Genomic DNA, 17,258 nt, shown 5'->3' with positions numbered 1-17,258 from the left:
AGATATAAGACCCTGCATCTGATAACTTCACCTTCTTGATTATCAGTGATTGATCCTCCATGTCCACTCTCCCCTTCAAGTTAGACTCTTGAACACTTTTTCCATGTTGTTTGTTAGAGACCATAATAAGAGTTTTATTTCCCTCTGGTGACAGTAATTCCCACTGACTCTGAGTAACACTGGAATATTCTGTCCCTTTATTAAAACTGCATGGTAGGGTGACACTATGGCCAACATATCCAGTCACTTGAGGCAAGACTTCAACTTTTTGTGCCAAAAAAACTGTGAAAATATAAAGATAATTGCTGGTGGTTAAAGAAAGAACAAAGGAATTAAACAAATATATTTTTAACAGTTAAATGTATACAATTTCAGAAAACGTCTAGGAAGTCACCCTATGACTAACGAGAGGTGTTTTTGTCCGGTTGCAGACATTGTACCCTTCATTTTAATAAAAAAATAAAAGTTTAGCCTATTTGCTTATGATGCTTTCTCCTTTGTTCAGAAAAGATAGCTTAGAAATGTTTTTTTTAAACTTACCTGGCTGTAATGTGATGTAAATCATACATAGATAAGAGAATCTCTCACGAAACTTCATTGTCCAAAACTGACTCTCCCTAAAATATCCTCAGAATTGGTCAAAATAAGAAAAAAAATTAATTTAATTAAAATGCTTAACAATGCTTATTTTTTATTTTTAAGCATAAAATATGTAAATAAAATGAAGGGCAGATGGCAATAATAATGATCTGGTAGAAGTAACAAGTAAATGCTTTAAAGAAAGAAGAAAAGCAGAAAAATGAAGTGAGACTTAAAAAGACAATCTCACAATGACCAACAGGCTGTCTATAAATAAAAGGAGTTACCGCCAAACTCCTCCCTTCTCATCTAAACTTGCATAACCTTAAACTTATGAGGAAGACTTTCATTTAATCTCCCGCACAACAGCGACCTCGTGTGGTCAAATTGGGGGAAAGCTTAAGAAGAATCAGACTTAAGAACAGAAGTGCTCAAATTAAAACAAAACAAATGAAAAAATAAAAGGAAAACAAATACATATATAAGCACTGAATGATGTCCCCAATACATTCTAAAATACAGACTGAATTATTTTATCATTTGATATTCTTAAAACACGTGTCTAAAGATACATCACTTCACAGAAACCTCCAAAATCAGTCTTTTTATTTTGACATCATCAAAAGTCAGTTAAACATAGTTAACTAACTAATTATATTAAAAAAGAGGAATAAATCAAAACAAGTAGAAAGAAACAAATTTTAAATCAGAAACAAATTTGTATGAAAAACTCGATGTGTAAAAAAAAGCAGACATGAGATTAAAAACACGTAAAATGATGGATGAGCAGCAGTTATGGGTTAGAAACAGAAACAATATGTTTTAAGTCAACAACAAGCTGTATTGATTTTTTTCCAGGTAATGTATCATTTAAAAAATGTTTGGTTTACAAGAAATGCAAAAAATCAAAATAGTTATCCCAGAGAGTGATGAAAGTGATGAAACATCTAAATAATAAAATAGGGCCTGAACCTAAAAAGCCTTTTTTAATTTTTTATTTTTATTTTACAAAGTAGACCAAGTACATAAGTGCACTGTGATCTTAAAAAATGCATTTACATCAAAAAAGACTTTTTTGTACCAAAGCCATGATCAGTGTGGTCCAGGCTGTGCTTTTACCACATAACAGAATGTACAATTTTAGAAGTGTATTTGAAAATCCTTGATAAAGAACATTATATATAATGCAATGTTGCAATTTTTTTGCTTTTGTGCAGAACTTTTAAACAGTTTAATTAGTTGAAAAAATATAAAAACATTTAGTCAATGGTTTCTGGTTTGAGGATTTCTCTCCAAGAAAAATCCTGTCTAGAAGTTCACCTGAAAACAACAAAACTATATAAATAAATGTTGTAAATGGTGTAACATTTTTTTTAAGAAAATCATTAGTCACACAAGTCAGAACTTACCCGTCTTCTTAAAACACAATCAGAATGAACGCACTGGTGATCAATACTGAAAAAGACCAGCAGCTCACAGACCCAGAGGCTAAATGGATCAAAATAAACACGTTTTATTTCACAAATCACTTTAAAAATAACTAATAACACTCACTTGAACATTTTCTCTTTACCTCTCAGATTCAGGACTGTGGAGTTTTCTCTCATGGTCACCGTGTTCATGGCGGTGCAGCTGTAGTCGCCGCTGTTCTGTGCCTGGAACCTCTCGATGACATACAGTGATGAGTTGATGTGAGTCTCGCTGCCGTTGAACATCCAGCTGAAGTTTGCAGGAGGGACTGAAGCTGCTAAGCAGTGCAGTATCACTCTGTCTCCAGACGAGGCAGCAGATGGTCCGATGATGGACACATTGTAAGGTCCATCTGCAATGGAAGATAGATTCAATAAAAAGGAAAAACTTTGTCTATGATTAAAGTTCTTCATTCAGAGCGAGTCCTCACAGCTGACGGTGAGTTGAAGGACGGCTGTTTGGGCGCTGACCGGGTTGCTGACCCGACACTGGTAGGTGCCGTGACTGGAGCTGAAGACAGGATGGAGGGAGACTGTGCTGTTGTCTGCAGAAAAGCTGATGGTGTGTCCTGCCTGAAGAAGGTGACCATCTTTCATCCACTCTCTGCTGCTGACAGAGCCGGAGGCCTCACAGGTGAGGTTGGTGGAGCTTTCCTCTTCTATCAGCACGGCTGCAGCGCTGCGGATGGTGGCGCCGGTTATAGGAGCTGCATAGAGAAAAAATCAGCCCACTTACAAATAATGGATTACAATAAATGCAATAAAATATATAAACACATTTTTTCACATATATTTGTGCAAATTGTATTAATTCTTACATTGGTTATAAAATCCCAAATTAACATTTGTTTTAGTCAGGACCATTTAGCTTGGATGTTATCAGGATCATTGTCCGTCTGATTGTCAGTAGCTATGCTAATTCTCTGTGACTTTTATCAATTACTTATTTTATTTTGTTCTTATTGCTTATTTTATGGCTGTCTTGTGATATGACTATTTAATTATTTTTTAAACTCTTGTACTATTAATAATTTATTCTTAAAGGCTTATAAATTATAATTCCATCATGATTTTTGACACAGAAGGAATGAGCCAGAAAGCATTTTAAATTTCATTGTTCGGCCGACAATGACTAAAATGATTCAAATCTATTTTATTTTTTCTGTTCTTTTCTTTTCTGTTCTATTTTTTTCTATTCTATGGTATTCTATCTTTTCTGTTATATTTTATTTTGTTCTATTCTATTCTATTTTTTATTTGATTTATATTCTGTTTTTTTCTGTTCTATTATATTATGTTGTTTTCTTATGTCTATTTTATTTTGTTTTTCTATTCTATTCTATTCTATTCCATTTGTTTCTGTTCTATTCTATTTTGTTGTATTTTATTCTCTCCTGTTATTTTCTATCCGATTCTTTTTTTCTTTTATATTATATCATGTTGCTTTCTTTTATGTCTATTTTATTTTGTTTTTCTATTCTATTCTATTTTTTATGCTCTATTATATTCTGTTCTTTTCTTTTCCGTTCTATTTTTTTTCTATTCTATGCTATTCTATTTTTTCTGTTGTATTCTATTTTGTTGTTTTCTTTTATGTCTATTTTACTTTGTTGTAATCTATTCTATTCTTTTTTTCTGTTCTATTATATTATGTTGTTTTCTTTTATGTTCTATTTTATTCAGTTTTCTATTTGATTCTATTTTTTTCTCTTCTATTCTGTGTCAGCTTTAAAATTTAAAATTGCACCAAATTTTATGAGGAAAACTAGAAAAAGTTCTGAAACTATAAACTACAAAGTTTCGTTGTTATTTTCTGTAATATTTTGCTCTTTCTACGAACAATCATTACTTTTTAAAAATGTCTTTAGTAACGTAATTTTTTTAAATACTCAACCTAATGTTCATTATTTTTTAAAACATTCCCATCCCTGATATCTTTATACATTGGGATCCGTTGGTTAGATTAGTAAACGTACTGTAAACGTTGAGGACGATCCTCCCCTGCGTCTGCAGCCCCCCGTCCGGTGTGATGGTCAGCGTGTACTCCCCGCCGTCCTGCAGCACCAGATTCCTGAGCTCCAGGGATCCCGTAGATCGGTCTAACGAGATCCTGCTGGCGTATCCGGGATCAATGATGTTGCTGCTGGTCGATGTGATGATGTTCACACCTTTAAAGTTCCAGTTGATGGACAGGAATGGACTCGCCGGGGGTGTGAGGGTGGTGCTGAACACCACCCTGTCGGCCACTGCTCCACTCAGGGGACCTGGAGGTAAAATGTTCTGACCTGCACAAAGCTCTAAGAGACAGGAAGCACAACTCTGTAAAACTATGTGAACGTTTAGTTCAAATAAAATGCAGAAAAAGAAAAAATCCGACATATCATATCGTTTTATGTATTTACCTGATAGAAGAAGCATCACAAAAGTCCAGATGATCTTCTCCATGGTGAACTTCTTCAATGACATCTTGATGTCCGGCACAGCATTGAAGACATTTCACAAAAGCTCCAGCCCTTTTATTGCCCCCTGCTCCCTCAACTCCAGCCCCCCACTCAGAGGTGACACACACAGGTTCTATTTACTCTCCCTGAGCACGTTTCAGCAAACTGCCTGTGAGTCTATAGATTCAGGGGTTACCTGCACTCAGGCTGATGGATTTTTCCCAGAAAAATGCTTTGATCACACAAACTGTCTCCAGCTGCTTCAAAGAACAATGAAAGCTTAATGCAAAAATGTCTGATGAATAAAAACTTTAAAAATGGCAACAAAAATGGAATATTAGAAGCAGATCTAAACTTACATTATTCGATTTTCAACAGAAGTTTAGTACAAAATGTGAAGCTTAAAAATATTAGTAAAATAAAAAAGCATTTTTTTGTTAATATTAGTAATAACGTAGAAATGAGGGACTTTGCTGTCCTCTCGTCTCATGTTGGTGATGTGCATCAGCTTTATGAGCTCCTCCGTCTTCAGTAAATGTTTTTTTAGTTAGTGGTCGTCTCTGAGGTCATGTTTGAGGAGCTGCAGTGAGCTGTGGCATCACTTCAGGATCAAAGACCTCCAGGAGACTCTCAGTCTCCAGCAGGAGCTCAACCCACACTGACAGACCACTAACAAACACAAGAAGTAAAAGAATCTTGATTAGATAGTTACGTTCCAGTTAATTCTTAAATACAATATAATAAGAGTCAAATTTTGTTTGAAATATTTATTGCGAAATTTTGTCACATGAGAAACGACAGTAAAATCAAAAATATTTTTGGGTTCTAAAAATCATATAAACTAGCTTTTTATACAAAACTGCCTAACATTTTCTAAAGGGGAGACTAAATGTATTGTGGGTCCATCTGGTACGAGTCATTATTTCTTTAGGTTTGATTAAAGTTTGATTAGGAAGATGTTTCTGAGATTGGTGTTTAGTTCAATCTTTCATCACAATGGCTCATTTGATCAAACCTCAAATTCACAGAAAGTTCTGTATTTGCTCTTTGACAAAAACAAATTCTTTGTGATCTAAGTCATGCTGATTCCAGACATCTTTATGAGCTCTACGAAACTCTTAGACTGCTTTCTTGGTAAATTATGGCAGGAGAATTTACTCAGAGAATTGTGTAAAAACACATGAACGCCTCTTAGAAACCTACAAAACTCACATAAATGCTCCTTGTGTAAGTTCACAAAACTAAAATAAACCCATATATTTATGTTAATATACCCTGAATTTAGTGAAATACAGTTCTAAACACTTTAGCTTTATGTCATAAAAGTTTTTACATCCTCGAGATGATTCAGTGTTTGGGGTTTTTTATGTTTTTGAGAATTTACTGAAGATATTATGATAAAATGCTTAAATAGAATAATTTATTCAATGAAGAAAATGCTTGTAGAGTTAAAATGCAGAATATGGCGTAACTGTTTAGGCAAGGACGCCAGATGATATGATAAGAGCCCCCCCATGACTGAAATAATTGATCTATTTTTTTACTATAGATGAAACATTCCAAACTGTAGGAACTTGCTTGGGTTCATTATTTCCTTATGACAATTTATAAGAATCTAATAAAAGTACTTAACCGACCTCTTTGCTCCATCGGGTCATTTTGGACTCCAAAATTTTAAAATTAATATTAATATAGATTTTTTTGTGGTTTGTACTACACACTATTACTCTGGCTTATCACATTAATATGGTTTACAATTCAAAACTCATATTGGTTTGTAATATTCAGCTACTCTAATGAAAAAAGAAGCATTTTTTTAATATATTTAGGAAGTTTCAGTGGTAACGGAATTTACCTGGACAGTTTTCACATTTAAATAATAGACAAAAGTCACAGTTCTCTAAAATCAACATTTGACTTAAGTACTTAAGTTTGAAGTATATTTGTTTAAAAAGTGCTGTGTCTCCTGGGAAAACTCTCCATCATGTGGCTATATCCAATTATTTTTTCATACACTTTTGAAAAATTCCTTTAAAGCAGTAACTGGACTGAAATGTATCTTGTACTATAAGTGCCAGCACACAAACATACGTGTGTTTGAGGCTGTGATTAAATATTTTGTTTTAATGTTATGCATGTTCTGATAATTGTATTTTGTGATGTTGTATTTAATCTATTTCTAAAGTGTTTTTATATGTATTTAGTATTTATGCTTTTAACATTTTGTCATTTGGTGATTTCTGCCTTTTTTGACCATGTTTAACCGTTTTTGTTTTTAATTGCACTGTCTCCTTTTAAATAAACTATCACTACTATTATTGATGTAAGTTAAAGATGTGTTATTTCTCAACAGGTCAGTACATATTTGCCTCAGTGTCTCAGTTGTAACAGTTTATTGTGATTTGTTCATGCAACTTACCAAACTATCCTTCACATCCTTGATTAACACCATTTATGCCCAACTCTATTTTTAGTTAAGTGGTGCAAATTAAAGTAAAATTAACCTGTTACTGAAATATAGCAAAAGATAGTAAAATAAAAAATAATTAAAAGTATGGCAACTAAAAAAAAGGAAACACAACATGAAGTTTAAAAAGTGACAATAGATCAGTGTATTCTTCAATTTAAAAGTCTTTAATACACTTAAAGCTAATTAACAAATGTTTATTTTTCCTCTCCTTTTCTAATGCTGTTCATCAAAAAGCAAACAACCAAAAAAAGCATAATTTGGTTTTGCCATGTTTTTTTAATCATTATTTGACAACATAGATAGAAAAAAAACAAGTTATTTTACATCATTTTGTAAAATAATCAAAACAACATATCGTCATCAGTGTGATTTGTGGTACATATGTGGTGGCATTTTCATTTTTCAAATACTGATTTTGGATGAAAAATGTACTAATAAAAAGTGAACTCTGCAAAACAATCTTTGGTATAAAGAAGAAATACAGGCTAAAACTCAAAGAGTTAAAGATGATTAATTGTTCAATAACACAAAAAATCTAAACTCCAACATGTATTTACTGGTATAAGTCAACATATTTTTCTTTCTCTTGTGTTAGTTTTTCTTTTGTGTTAGTCTGAAGCTGTAATTTATGTAATTTATATCATTATTTTTCTGTGCATAGCATTTGATTTTGATCATTTTGATTTGTTGGATTTGTATGTTGACTCTAACAAATGGAAAGAACACAAAGTTAAAGGAGAACAACTTACAATCAATTATTTTTATAATTTTACGGATGTACAAACAAAGCAAGTTAGTTTGTGAGATAAAAATTAATCGGTGAAGTTGTGTCATTGGACATTATTAAAACAGTTTAGAACACGCATTGATGTCTCTTCAGGACTGAAGAGCGGATCAGTCAAACCCCTCAGGCTCTCGTCGTCCTCGTCTCTCCCTGGTTTCTGATTTCCAGGAAGCCGGTACATCTGCTAAAGCAAACAGCTCTCTGCCTGCTCTTCTTGGAGGCTTTGACTGTTGTTGACAGAGACAGAACTTCATTCAAGCTCTCAAGCAGCTCTGTGAACTGATGTGAGAGATAAAGAGAAAATAACACCATTAACCAGACTTACAGATCCAAAGGTTTATGTTCTGTTTCTAAAAACAGGAGTTTTTCCAGATATTCTTTCAATTTGTAATCTTGTGGTTTAGATTAAGATGTATATATATATTTTTTTTACTTCTACCATATGTAGTTTTTTGACACACATTTCTGTTAAATTAATGTTTTTGAGCTAATGGCCCTTTGCATTGTATGTACATTTTTAAATTTACCAGCAACACAAACATCATAATAATAAAAAGAAGAAACTCAGTGTTGGTCCTCAGATTTATGAGGAAAAAACCTTTCTTCTTCCTAAAGGGGCTTTTACTGCATGTAAACAGTGAAGAGAAAAAATCAGTTTCAGTCAACAGTGAAAGAGAAGTTTTGGACTTGTAAATCTGCTTATTCATACTTTGTCTGTTTTAAAAGTCACTTCAATACCTATTAACTTAATAAAAAAGTTACATGATGCCGTTTTCTAAGATAGTTACAAATATAAAAAAATGTGTTTCATTTATTTCTTTAATTTTCAATAAATAAGCATACATCTTAATCATATGAAATTGAATAAACCAAAATTTTAGATCAAGTTGTCGTTATATATTTAAATCATAAATGCTATTAAACTAAATGAAACTCACCACAGAGGGGGAGCAAAGTAAAGCTTAACTCAGGGTTATGTTAGATGCCAAGAACACTGTTTATTTATTTATTTTTCTTTTTTGGTCCCTTCAAAAGTAACGGTTTATCCCAACAAGCCTCACTGTGTGCTTTTTTTAAAAAAAATAATACATTTTATGGCCTCTTACTTTATGTATATCAATGCAGGCTTTGTGATTCCAGCTCTAACTCACACTTGGCGTTCAAGAAGGTATCAGTTTGAAATCGAGAATAAATACAAATCCAAACATGGCACCGTTTTAACATGCATTTGTTTTTAAACTTTTTCCATCATTATTGATAAATATGGAACATCACAAATTACACCTTTGATGAAATGTGTCAAAAAACATAAGCTTAATCACACCTTACCACTTCTATTTTTTTATTTTATTTTTTTTTTATGGTAAAATGTGCATTCGCAAAAGTATATTTAATGGGTTTTAGTAAGAGTTCGAACAGAAAACTCTTCCATCCTTTATTTCTTATCCAGAGTTGGGCCTCTGGACAGCAGTCTGAGGAGAGATTCCCTTTCTCTCAATAGAGATGTGGAGCTGATCAGCAGATGCGTGTGAAAGAGCAGCACATTTTTCTTTACTGAATTTTTTTTTCTTTTGCTTCTAATAGGTCTTCTGTCCAAAGGCTTCTGTTTACTGAAATTAAGTTTAATCTTGTTTTATTTTTATTTATATATATATTTTTTATAAATTTGCAACAATGGACTTTTATTTTATTGTAAAATATTTTCATGTAGTTTTTTTAAGAACTTGCCAAAGAAAAGCATAATTTATCTTAAAATGTATTAATTCTAATGTAAACAATATGTTAACCCAAAATGTATTTAAGCTGAGAAAACAAAATCAAAAAAGTTTGCAAAATGTAATAATTGCAAAAATGGGAAATAAATACATTGTTTAAGCGTTTTTCTGTAAAAACAATAGAAAACTTCTGGAGAAAGAACCCTATATTTATTTGCAATAATTTCAAGAATAATAAATAAATCCACTACTTTAACCTTCTGCTATCTTATGGGTCTAGATGACCCTAATCTTACATTGATGTGGGATCCCTCCATGACAAAGGTGTCTGCAAGACACCAGTGAAGATTAAAAAAATCCTTGTAAAAAATAATTCAACCTGCCGTCTTGTGGGGTTCAGATGATCCCACTTTTAATTTCAACATTCATTGGATAGCACAAGGGTTAAAAATAAAAACATTGGTTTCATATTTGATGCACATATTGTTTTGTTTTTTCATCTTATCAGCAAGACCGGAGTCTTTCTGCCCTCTAGTGGACAATCACTCAGATATAAGCAGTAGAAGGGACTTCCTTGTCATTCTATTAAGGCTGCTTCAATTCAACCACAAAAAATATGTTTGTAGCTTTAATTACTTTTTATAATTATATGGTAATAATTGCACATTGATTGTTTTAGATTTTTTGAGAATATGTGTTTGCTACATTGAAAGAATGCGTCATTTGTTAATTAATATTTATCCTTATAACATTTACACCATTTAAGAAATTTGAGGCTGTGGGTTAAAAAAGAGTTTTTTTGTTTTTCTTAAACACTTAAATTCCATTTTTGAAATCTATTCCACATCAAGCCTCCTACAATACAATCACATTCTGACTTAGTTATTCTAATAGTGGTTTAAATGGCTTTATAAAACACATTTTGGGTAATTTCACAACAGTTCCTCTGAAGTCACATTTGCTGCGACATGTAGACCAGTTTATTATTGATGATCAGTAGATGTGAGACTAGAGGAAGAAGAGAGAAAAAACAGAACATCCAACATATCATCAGTATGATACAGGATGGTGATACGAGTGATAAAGGGCAGAAGATGAAGATGATGAGGGATGAATACGCGTATGATGATGGATATTCAGATTGCAGTGATGAGGAAGAAGAACAGTAAAGTGTTACCCAGACAGGAACAAGTCAGAAAAGAGTTACTGAAGGGCACTGCAATAACAAAATGATATAGATGGAGGAACAACATCAAGCTCAATTTGTCAACTTTATTGCACATGTTGAGGAAGAAAACAACAGGTGTGACTTGGTATTTTATCTGGGTTTAAAATGGTTTGTCATGAATAAAATGATAAAAAATAAACAGAACAAACAAACATGTACAGTTTCCAAAAGAAGACAAGTCAGAGAACTCAACATCCAAAGAGATATTGTGGGTACTGGGAATGTATATGTACATGGGGTTACTGCAGATGCTCAGTTTGAGAGTCTATTGATGGATAGAAATAAAGCTCCCTGCAGTCTGTGAAGTCACTTTCAAGACAACCTCAGTGCGTCTGATGATGATGCAAAGGAAGAAACTTTGCAACCTCCAGTCATGGTAACCAAAACTTTTCAAGATTTTCAATATTACTTCCAAAGAATGCAGTACAGTTTATAAAATCATGAAGCCATTCAAGAGAAAGTCTCATTTATGGGCATTCATCCCTTCAAAACCTCATATATCAGGTTTAAAGATGTGGGGACATTTGTCAAGAAAATTCAAGCAAAGAAAGTCTAAAGTTGGTGTTAAAGTTGGAGGGGTTAAGCTAAAAATGATCATCAGGAGGGAAAAAAATGACAAGTTTTTGCAGATAACTGCTCAACAACATCCGTTACCTATAGTGCAACAACTAAAAGAGAAAGAAATCCACTCTAGAATCTGATGAACAGGAGTAAAAATGAGTAAAAAGTTCAATGCACTTCAGACTGAATCAGAACAACAATATCTTTGTAAGATCGACAACAGAGCAATGAAACTGAATAAATGAATTGAATGGTTTATTTCAAGCAATCAGTAGTAATACATGAAAAAAAAACACATCACATTGAATTACATCTAGATCGCTTGAAAGGGAGTGGGAGGAAGCGAACTTATATAATCCAACACTGCCCTGAAATAGGCAAAGCTACAGTATCCCTCCTGATGTAAAAAGGAACGGTATTGGTCATTTTCCAATTTGGGAGACTCAAGAGCTGCTTCCATGACAAGTTTAAAATGTATTTTCATGTGAACAAGGACAGAAAGTATCCTTGGTTTTAGAAAAAATGCAGAAAAAACAAAGAGAAAATCTGACAGAAATGTTAAAATTACACAGGCTAACATTGTTGTCAGCTAAAACTAACCATATTATCCAATGTATCAACTTTGATTCAGTCTGTATATCAGTAAAAATATTTAAAGTTTCACCATACTCCAAAAAATAAATATTTCAAACAATTTATAGAGATTTTACAGAACAACTTTATTGGAGAACTCAAAATCACATGAGCAAATTAAAGACTCAGAAAAACATTATTTTAAATAAAGATAACAGCAACATCATTACTAAGACACAAAACAGGGTAATGTTTCAACAATAATGATGGTTGTAAAACCGTTCACCAAGAACCTCTGCAGGAGAGAAGACAATAGAGACAGATTACTGAAGTGTTCTCATCTCAATAATCTTCATTAGCAAGAACAACATGAATTATGTCTTTAAAAAATAGTTAAAATGGAAAAACTCACCATCACAAAATTCACTGGTTTGACATTATCTTCTCAGTATTTCATCCATGTTGACATAGTCATGATCTATTGGAGAAAAGACAATAAAACAATCATCACTTATAGGAGCATTACAGTATAAAACACTTTTTAAAGGAGACTTCATAAAATGAAATAGCACTTAATAAATTACAATGATTTCAATTGAGGACTTATATTACTAAAGATAAAGTTATTGGCTGTCCTATCTAAATGGGCTAGATTTACTGATCTTTAGTTGAATGAATGAATAAATTAATGAATTATACTTTATCAAAACTGGTGGAGAACACATACAGGACATATTGCCCAATGGGGTCAGCAGCCGCGGAAATCTGCCGGTGCTAATCGCCCAGAAGACACATGAGGAGGGTACAGGAGCGATATAAAAAAATCAAGCATCTTTGATCTGTGCGGCAGTAGGACGGCGTTGTTACTGTTTATTCATTGTATTCATTTACCGTTAGGACCCCGTGCACCAGCAGGTTGGGAACTTGACCTTGCACCTATAAAAGCAAAGTTCACAGTTCCATCCGTAAAATATAAAAAAATTACTTCATACCTGTTTAAAATTATAAAACAAAAAAAAATTAAAAGATGAAGATGATTGTTTCTGTTCAGCTAATAGAAAAAAAATCTAAATGAAAGAAAATCTGTTTCTTATAACACTATTTTTTTTTTTTTTGTTGTTTTTTTTATGAAATTACCAAGAACATTTTATAAACCCAATTTTTTTGCAAGGGCTTTGTTTAAAAATAAAGAAAAAAGATAATTATGTATTTTTTTATTGTGAAAAATTAACTCAGTCATTTGCACTATGTGAGTACGGGTAAAAGTCTGGAAACTTACTCAGAATGCACTTACATTAATTTAATCACATTTTAAAAAATATTTTTATATGGTGCAGAAATGTTCCTGTTTCTATTTTGAAGAGGAAATGACAACATTACATACATACCAGTAGCACTTGATCGTTTTTTAACTTTAGAAGTTTTTCTGAATGTGGAAGAAAAAAAAAAAAAAAATTGTAATGTAGGAACGAGTTATTTATTTTTTCTTTGTTTAAAACTGGTTCAAAAGACTATTTTCATAGGATAAAAAATATTGTCAATGAAAAAAATGTAAAATTAGTACTTTCAAACACATTAAGGAAACTCACCGTCGGACAATGAAATAGTATCCTAAAGCAACTGCAGTAAGTAAGATGAATAAACATCCAATTACAATTCCAGCTATAGCACCAGCTGAAAGACCTTCAGATTCTATGGAGAAAAAAACAGAACAAAAACAATACAGTAATGCACAAATTAATTCCAAAGAGTATGCTTTGTCAAATTTAAATATTTGTACTAAATATTTGGTCAAAACGCAAAATTGCATTTCATAACATTATTATAAAATTAAATGTTAACATTTTCAGTGTATTTTGTAATTTAATGTATTTCTGTATAAAATGTTACAAAGGGGCTCAAACTAGTTTAAAAACTATTCAGATTTTTGATGTGCAAAATCTATTATTGTTCATTATTTATTTTCTCTTTGCTGATCTTGTAAAGACTTTAAATGATGGAACAAAAACAGTGCAAAGTCAAATAATGTGTTGAACAAACTCACTCTGAAGAGAGATGTTTACAAACTGAGATCTTTGATATTTCATCGTTCTGGGGTTATAAGCATGACAGCTGTAGCTTCCACTCTGATTCATCTGGAAGTTCATCAGACTCAGCTCTGCTCCAAAGTCTGGCAACTGAGCTCCATTCAGAAACCACATAAGTTGAGCAGAAGGTCTACAATCAGTTGAGCACTTTAGAGTAATGTTCGATCCTTCTTCGAAGTTTCCCTGTGATGGAAACACTGTCAGATGGACATTTTCTGGTCCATCTGGTTGTGCAGGAAATGAAGCAGAAAAAAGGGTAAAAATGAACTTCAAACTGTCTTTTTCTGATCTTGCAATGAAACAATCCGAAGATGAAGAACTCACAGCTGACTAAGATGTTGACTGGATCACTGATGCCTTCACTGACAGGATTAAACACTCGACATCTGTATGATTGTTCATCATAGCGAGTCACATCGACTACAGTCAGAGTGGAGCCTCCATCAGTGATTTGAACTCTGTTACTGGATGTAACCTCAGAGCTGCTGTTCATCCAGATGAAGGACAGCGAGGAACCAGAGGAGGAGCAGGTCAGACTGAAAGAGCTGAACTCAAGCAAGTCTGCACTCTGAGGAGTTACTGTTACAGAGGAGATTGGAGCTGTGGGAGGAAATCAAAATAAATCCATAGGAGCCATTGTAAGGAAAAAGGATGCAAAAAGATGATACCATAATTATAAACGCATGTTTACACACAAGGAGACACAATTTTAAAGATATTTAAAGAAGAATATTGGATCCACTTCTCTTAATTTCATTTTATGCTCTAAATTCTTTAACATGTTAATACTGATGCAATACAAGCTACAAGTACACACACATTTAAAAACACTTAAATACATATATAGTATAAAAATAAATATATTATCAAAGTAGTTGTTTACCATAAATGTCCAGATTGATTCTTCCTACCCCATTTGGTACAACAGTAACACTATACTCTCCTCCATCATCCAGGGTCAGATTTCTGAGCTCCAGAGATGCTGTAGATGGATCAAAGGTGATCCTGTCCTGAGAGGTTGGATCAATATCAGTTGAACTTGGATTGTAGCTTATTATAAAGCTGGTTACATTAAAGTTCCAGACTACTGAGTTGAATGGTCCGTCTGCTTCAGTCAGAGTTGTGTTAATCATCACTGATCCTCCTACAGATGCATTCAAAGGACCATCTGGTAAAATTCCAGCTGCTTCAGTCAAACCTGGAGAAGACCAAATATTAAATTATAGAAAATGCAATTTGATGGATTCTGGTTAAACTTTTTCTTTCCAAAGAAAGTAGCATTTTTAAAATCACCTCCAAAAGTCGCTTCTTTATCTGAATTAAACAAATTAAACTGATTTCAAAGCAAATCACTTATACAAAATAAAATAAATAAATATACATATATTCTGTGGTGAGTTATAACTTAATTGTATTAAAAAAACATCCATGTAAAACATTTTCCATGTAAAAGTTTTCTTCAAACAATTTTATGAGTCACAAAAACTTTTCATTGAGTTCACATATTATTCAAAAATGTATTATGAACATAAAAAATATGTTATTTTATATGTATTGATTAGTGTAGATTTGTTTAAATTAATTGAATTAGAAATCTGTACAAAAGAACGTTTTAAAAGGTGACATTACCTGAATTAGTCAAATACAATGTTCCTTATAATAGATTATAACACTTTTTTCAGTTTTACAGAGATTTTACCTTATTTTGTTGAAACAATCAAATATAAAAACTCACTTGAGATGGCTCCAAGGACAAAGAGGTAAAAAGCTGTTTCCATTTTAATGGAGTGTACACAGATGAATGCTCAGTGTAACTTTCTGTTCTAACTCTTCTATAAGGATGTTACTGCAAAATAAAAGCATTTCCTGGTATGTTCGTGTTTAAAGGAAGTAAGATATAAAGAGGGAAAAGTTCAGATTTCTCATGAACTTTAATCCTTTCAGTCTTGATTGCACTTTACAACTGGAATATTACTAATATTATAATAAAAAAGGAATGCAGATAAACTCTACCGCCGGTCAGAGCGGAGCCTCCATCATGGATCTGAATGGATAAATGAACCAGCAGCCAAACTCTTTAAAAGTGGACCTTTTGACCACTTTTTGGTGAAATAAGAAAATACAAAAAATGAATTTGATGTTTAGAAAACAGTAAGTGAACACATTTAATCTGCATTTCCTTGAGAAGAAATGTAGTTTATTTTACGACCAGTATAAACTAGACAAATAAGATTTTTTAAAATATTGTCAATGTTTTTTTTTTCTTAAAAACTAACTTTTGAAACATAAACACGTCGATTTGAAGTAAAGATTAATACATAAACATGCATGGAGGTTTGGATTCAGAGTTTAGGACTTGAAGACTGAGACTGGAGCTCATCGTTCTCCCAGAAACTCAGTAGGATGTGTAACAATGTTGCTTCTTAAACGTTAAGACCCTTTTTTTTGGTTGTGATTAATTGTTGCTTCATTTAACACTTTTAAAAAAAATCTTTCTTGCCATTTAAGGGAGACGTTCTTTACATTTCACAACAGTTCAGTATTTTTCTGTTGTTTAACACATTTCAAACCCATTTCCCACAGAGGTGAAGTGTTTTTTTCCAAGAATCAACTCATGTATTGCCTGAATTTAAACATTTATCTAAATTATAATCCTCATTTACTCTACAGCAACTCCACAGGTCATAAATCTGATGATATTAACACCAAATAGCAAACCTATCTAGATTAAAAGACAAGAAGAAAACATTAGTAAACACTGGCTTCTCTTTTTAGTGCTTATAAAACTTGAATTTCAACTATACTGCTCTCAAAAATTAAAAGAACGCTTATTTCATTGGCCCTGGCATGAATTGAATTAAACCTGTCTGATAATTTTCTTGTTGGTTAAGCAGCTGAGGGTCTCGTTAATCAATTTCATCTGTATTGGTGTTCATGGAATTAACAACAGGTGCACTTCAGTGGCAACAATTAGAAAACCCTCAAAAAATCATGAAATCCTTGAACCCATTGTCAGACCCTACTCTGGTGCAGTAGGTCCTGGTTTCCTCCTAATGCACGACAATGCCCGGCCTCACGTGGCAAGAGTTTGCAGGCGGTACCTGGAGGATGAAGGAATTGAAAAAATTGAATGTCCTTCACGATCCCCTGACTTGAACCCAATAGAACATCTCTGGGACATTATGTTTGGGTCCATTAGGCGCCACCAGGTTGCTCCTCAGACTGTACAACAGCTCAGGGACGCCCTCACACAGATCTGGGAGGAAATGCCATAAGACACCATCCGTCATCTCATTAGGAGCATGCCGCCACGTTGTCAAGCATGCATACAAGCTGGTGAGGGGCCACCAG

General features: G+C 33.0%; 2 protein-coding genes across 2 annotated transcripts; both read right to left on the bottom strand.

The window, feature by feature from the left end:
* Positions 1-2,129: 2,129 nt before the first annotated feature.
* On the bottom strand, positions 2,130-4,514 carry LOC112143696 (carcinoembryonic antigen-related cell adhesion molecule 1-like). Its single transcript, XM_024267866.2, has 4 exons — positions 4,451-4,514; positions 4,025-4,345; positions 2,480-2,755; positions 2,130-2,401 (listed from the first exon to the last, which is right to left on the bottom strand). The coding sequence occupies exons 1-4, from the start codon at positions 4,512-4,514 to the stop codon at positions 2,130-2,132; spliced, it is 933 nt and encodes a 310-aa protein (XP_024123634.2).
* A 5,445-nt stretch (positions 4,515-9,959) lies between these two features.
* LOC112143805 (carcinoembryonic antigen-related cell adhesion molecule 1-like) lies at positions 9,960-16,664 on the bottom strand. Its single transcript, XM_036215954.1, has 9 exons — positions 15,643-16,664; positions 14,791-15,105; positions 14,232-14,507; positions 13,865-14,131; positions 13,410-13,512; positions 13,209-13,246; positions 12,712-12,756; positions 12,233-12,298; positions 9,960-12,115 (listed from the first exon to the last, which is right to left on the bottom strand). The coding sequence occupies exons 1-8, from the start codon at positions 15,683-15,685 to the stop codon at positions 12,258-12,260; spliced, it is 1,128 nt and encodes a 375-aa protein (XP_036071847.1). The 5' UTR covers positions 15,686-16,664; the 3' UTR covers positions 9,960-12,115; positions 12,233-12,257.
* Positions 16,665-17,258: the final 594 nt, after the last annotated feature.

Source organism: Oryzias melastigma, linkage group LG16, assembly GCF_002922805.2.
Source record: "Oryzias melastigma strain HK-1 linkage group LG16, ASM292280v2, whole genome shotgun sequence".
Classification (NCBI taxonomy): Eukaryota; Metazoa; Chordata; class Actinopteri; order Beloniformes; family Adrianichthyidae; genus Oryzias; species Oryzias melastigma.
The sequence above is the reverse complement of the archived record's forward strand: the minus strand, read 5'-3'. Positions and strand labels throughout refer to the sequence as shown.

Coding starts and splice junctions, on each gene's coding strand:
- LOC112143696 (XM_024267866.2), bottom strand. CDS start 4,514: ATGTCATTGAAGAAGTTCACCATGGAGAAGATCATCTGGACTTTTGTG. Junction 4,346..4,450: donor TGTGATGCTTCTTCTATCAG/GTAAATACATAA, acceptor CCTGTCTCTTAG/AGCTTTGTGCAGGTCAGAAC. Junction 2,402..2,479: donor CCTTCAACTCACCGTCAGCT/GTGAGGACTCGC, acceptor CTTCCATTGCAG/ATGGACCTTACAATGTGTCC.
- LOC112143805 (XM_036215954.1), bottom strand. CDS start 15,685: ATGGAAACAGCTTTTTACCTCTTTGTCCTTGGAGCCATCTCAA. Junction 15,106..15,642: donor TGTCCTTGGAGCCATCTCAA/GTGAGTTTTTAT, acceptor GGTCTTCTCCAG/GTTTGACTGAAGCAGCTGGA. Junction 13,513..13,864: donor TGTAAACATCTCTCTTCAGA/GTGAGTTTGTTC, acceptor TTTTCTCCATAG/AATCTGAAGGTCTTTCAGCT.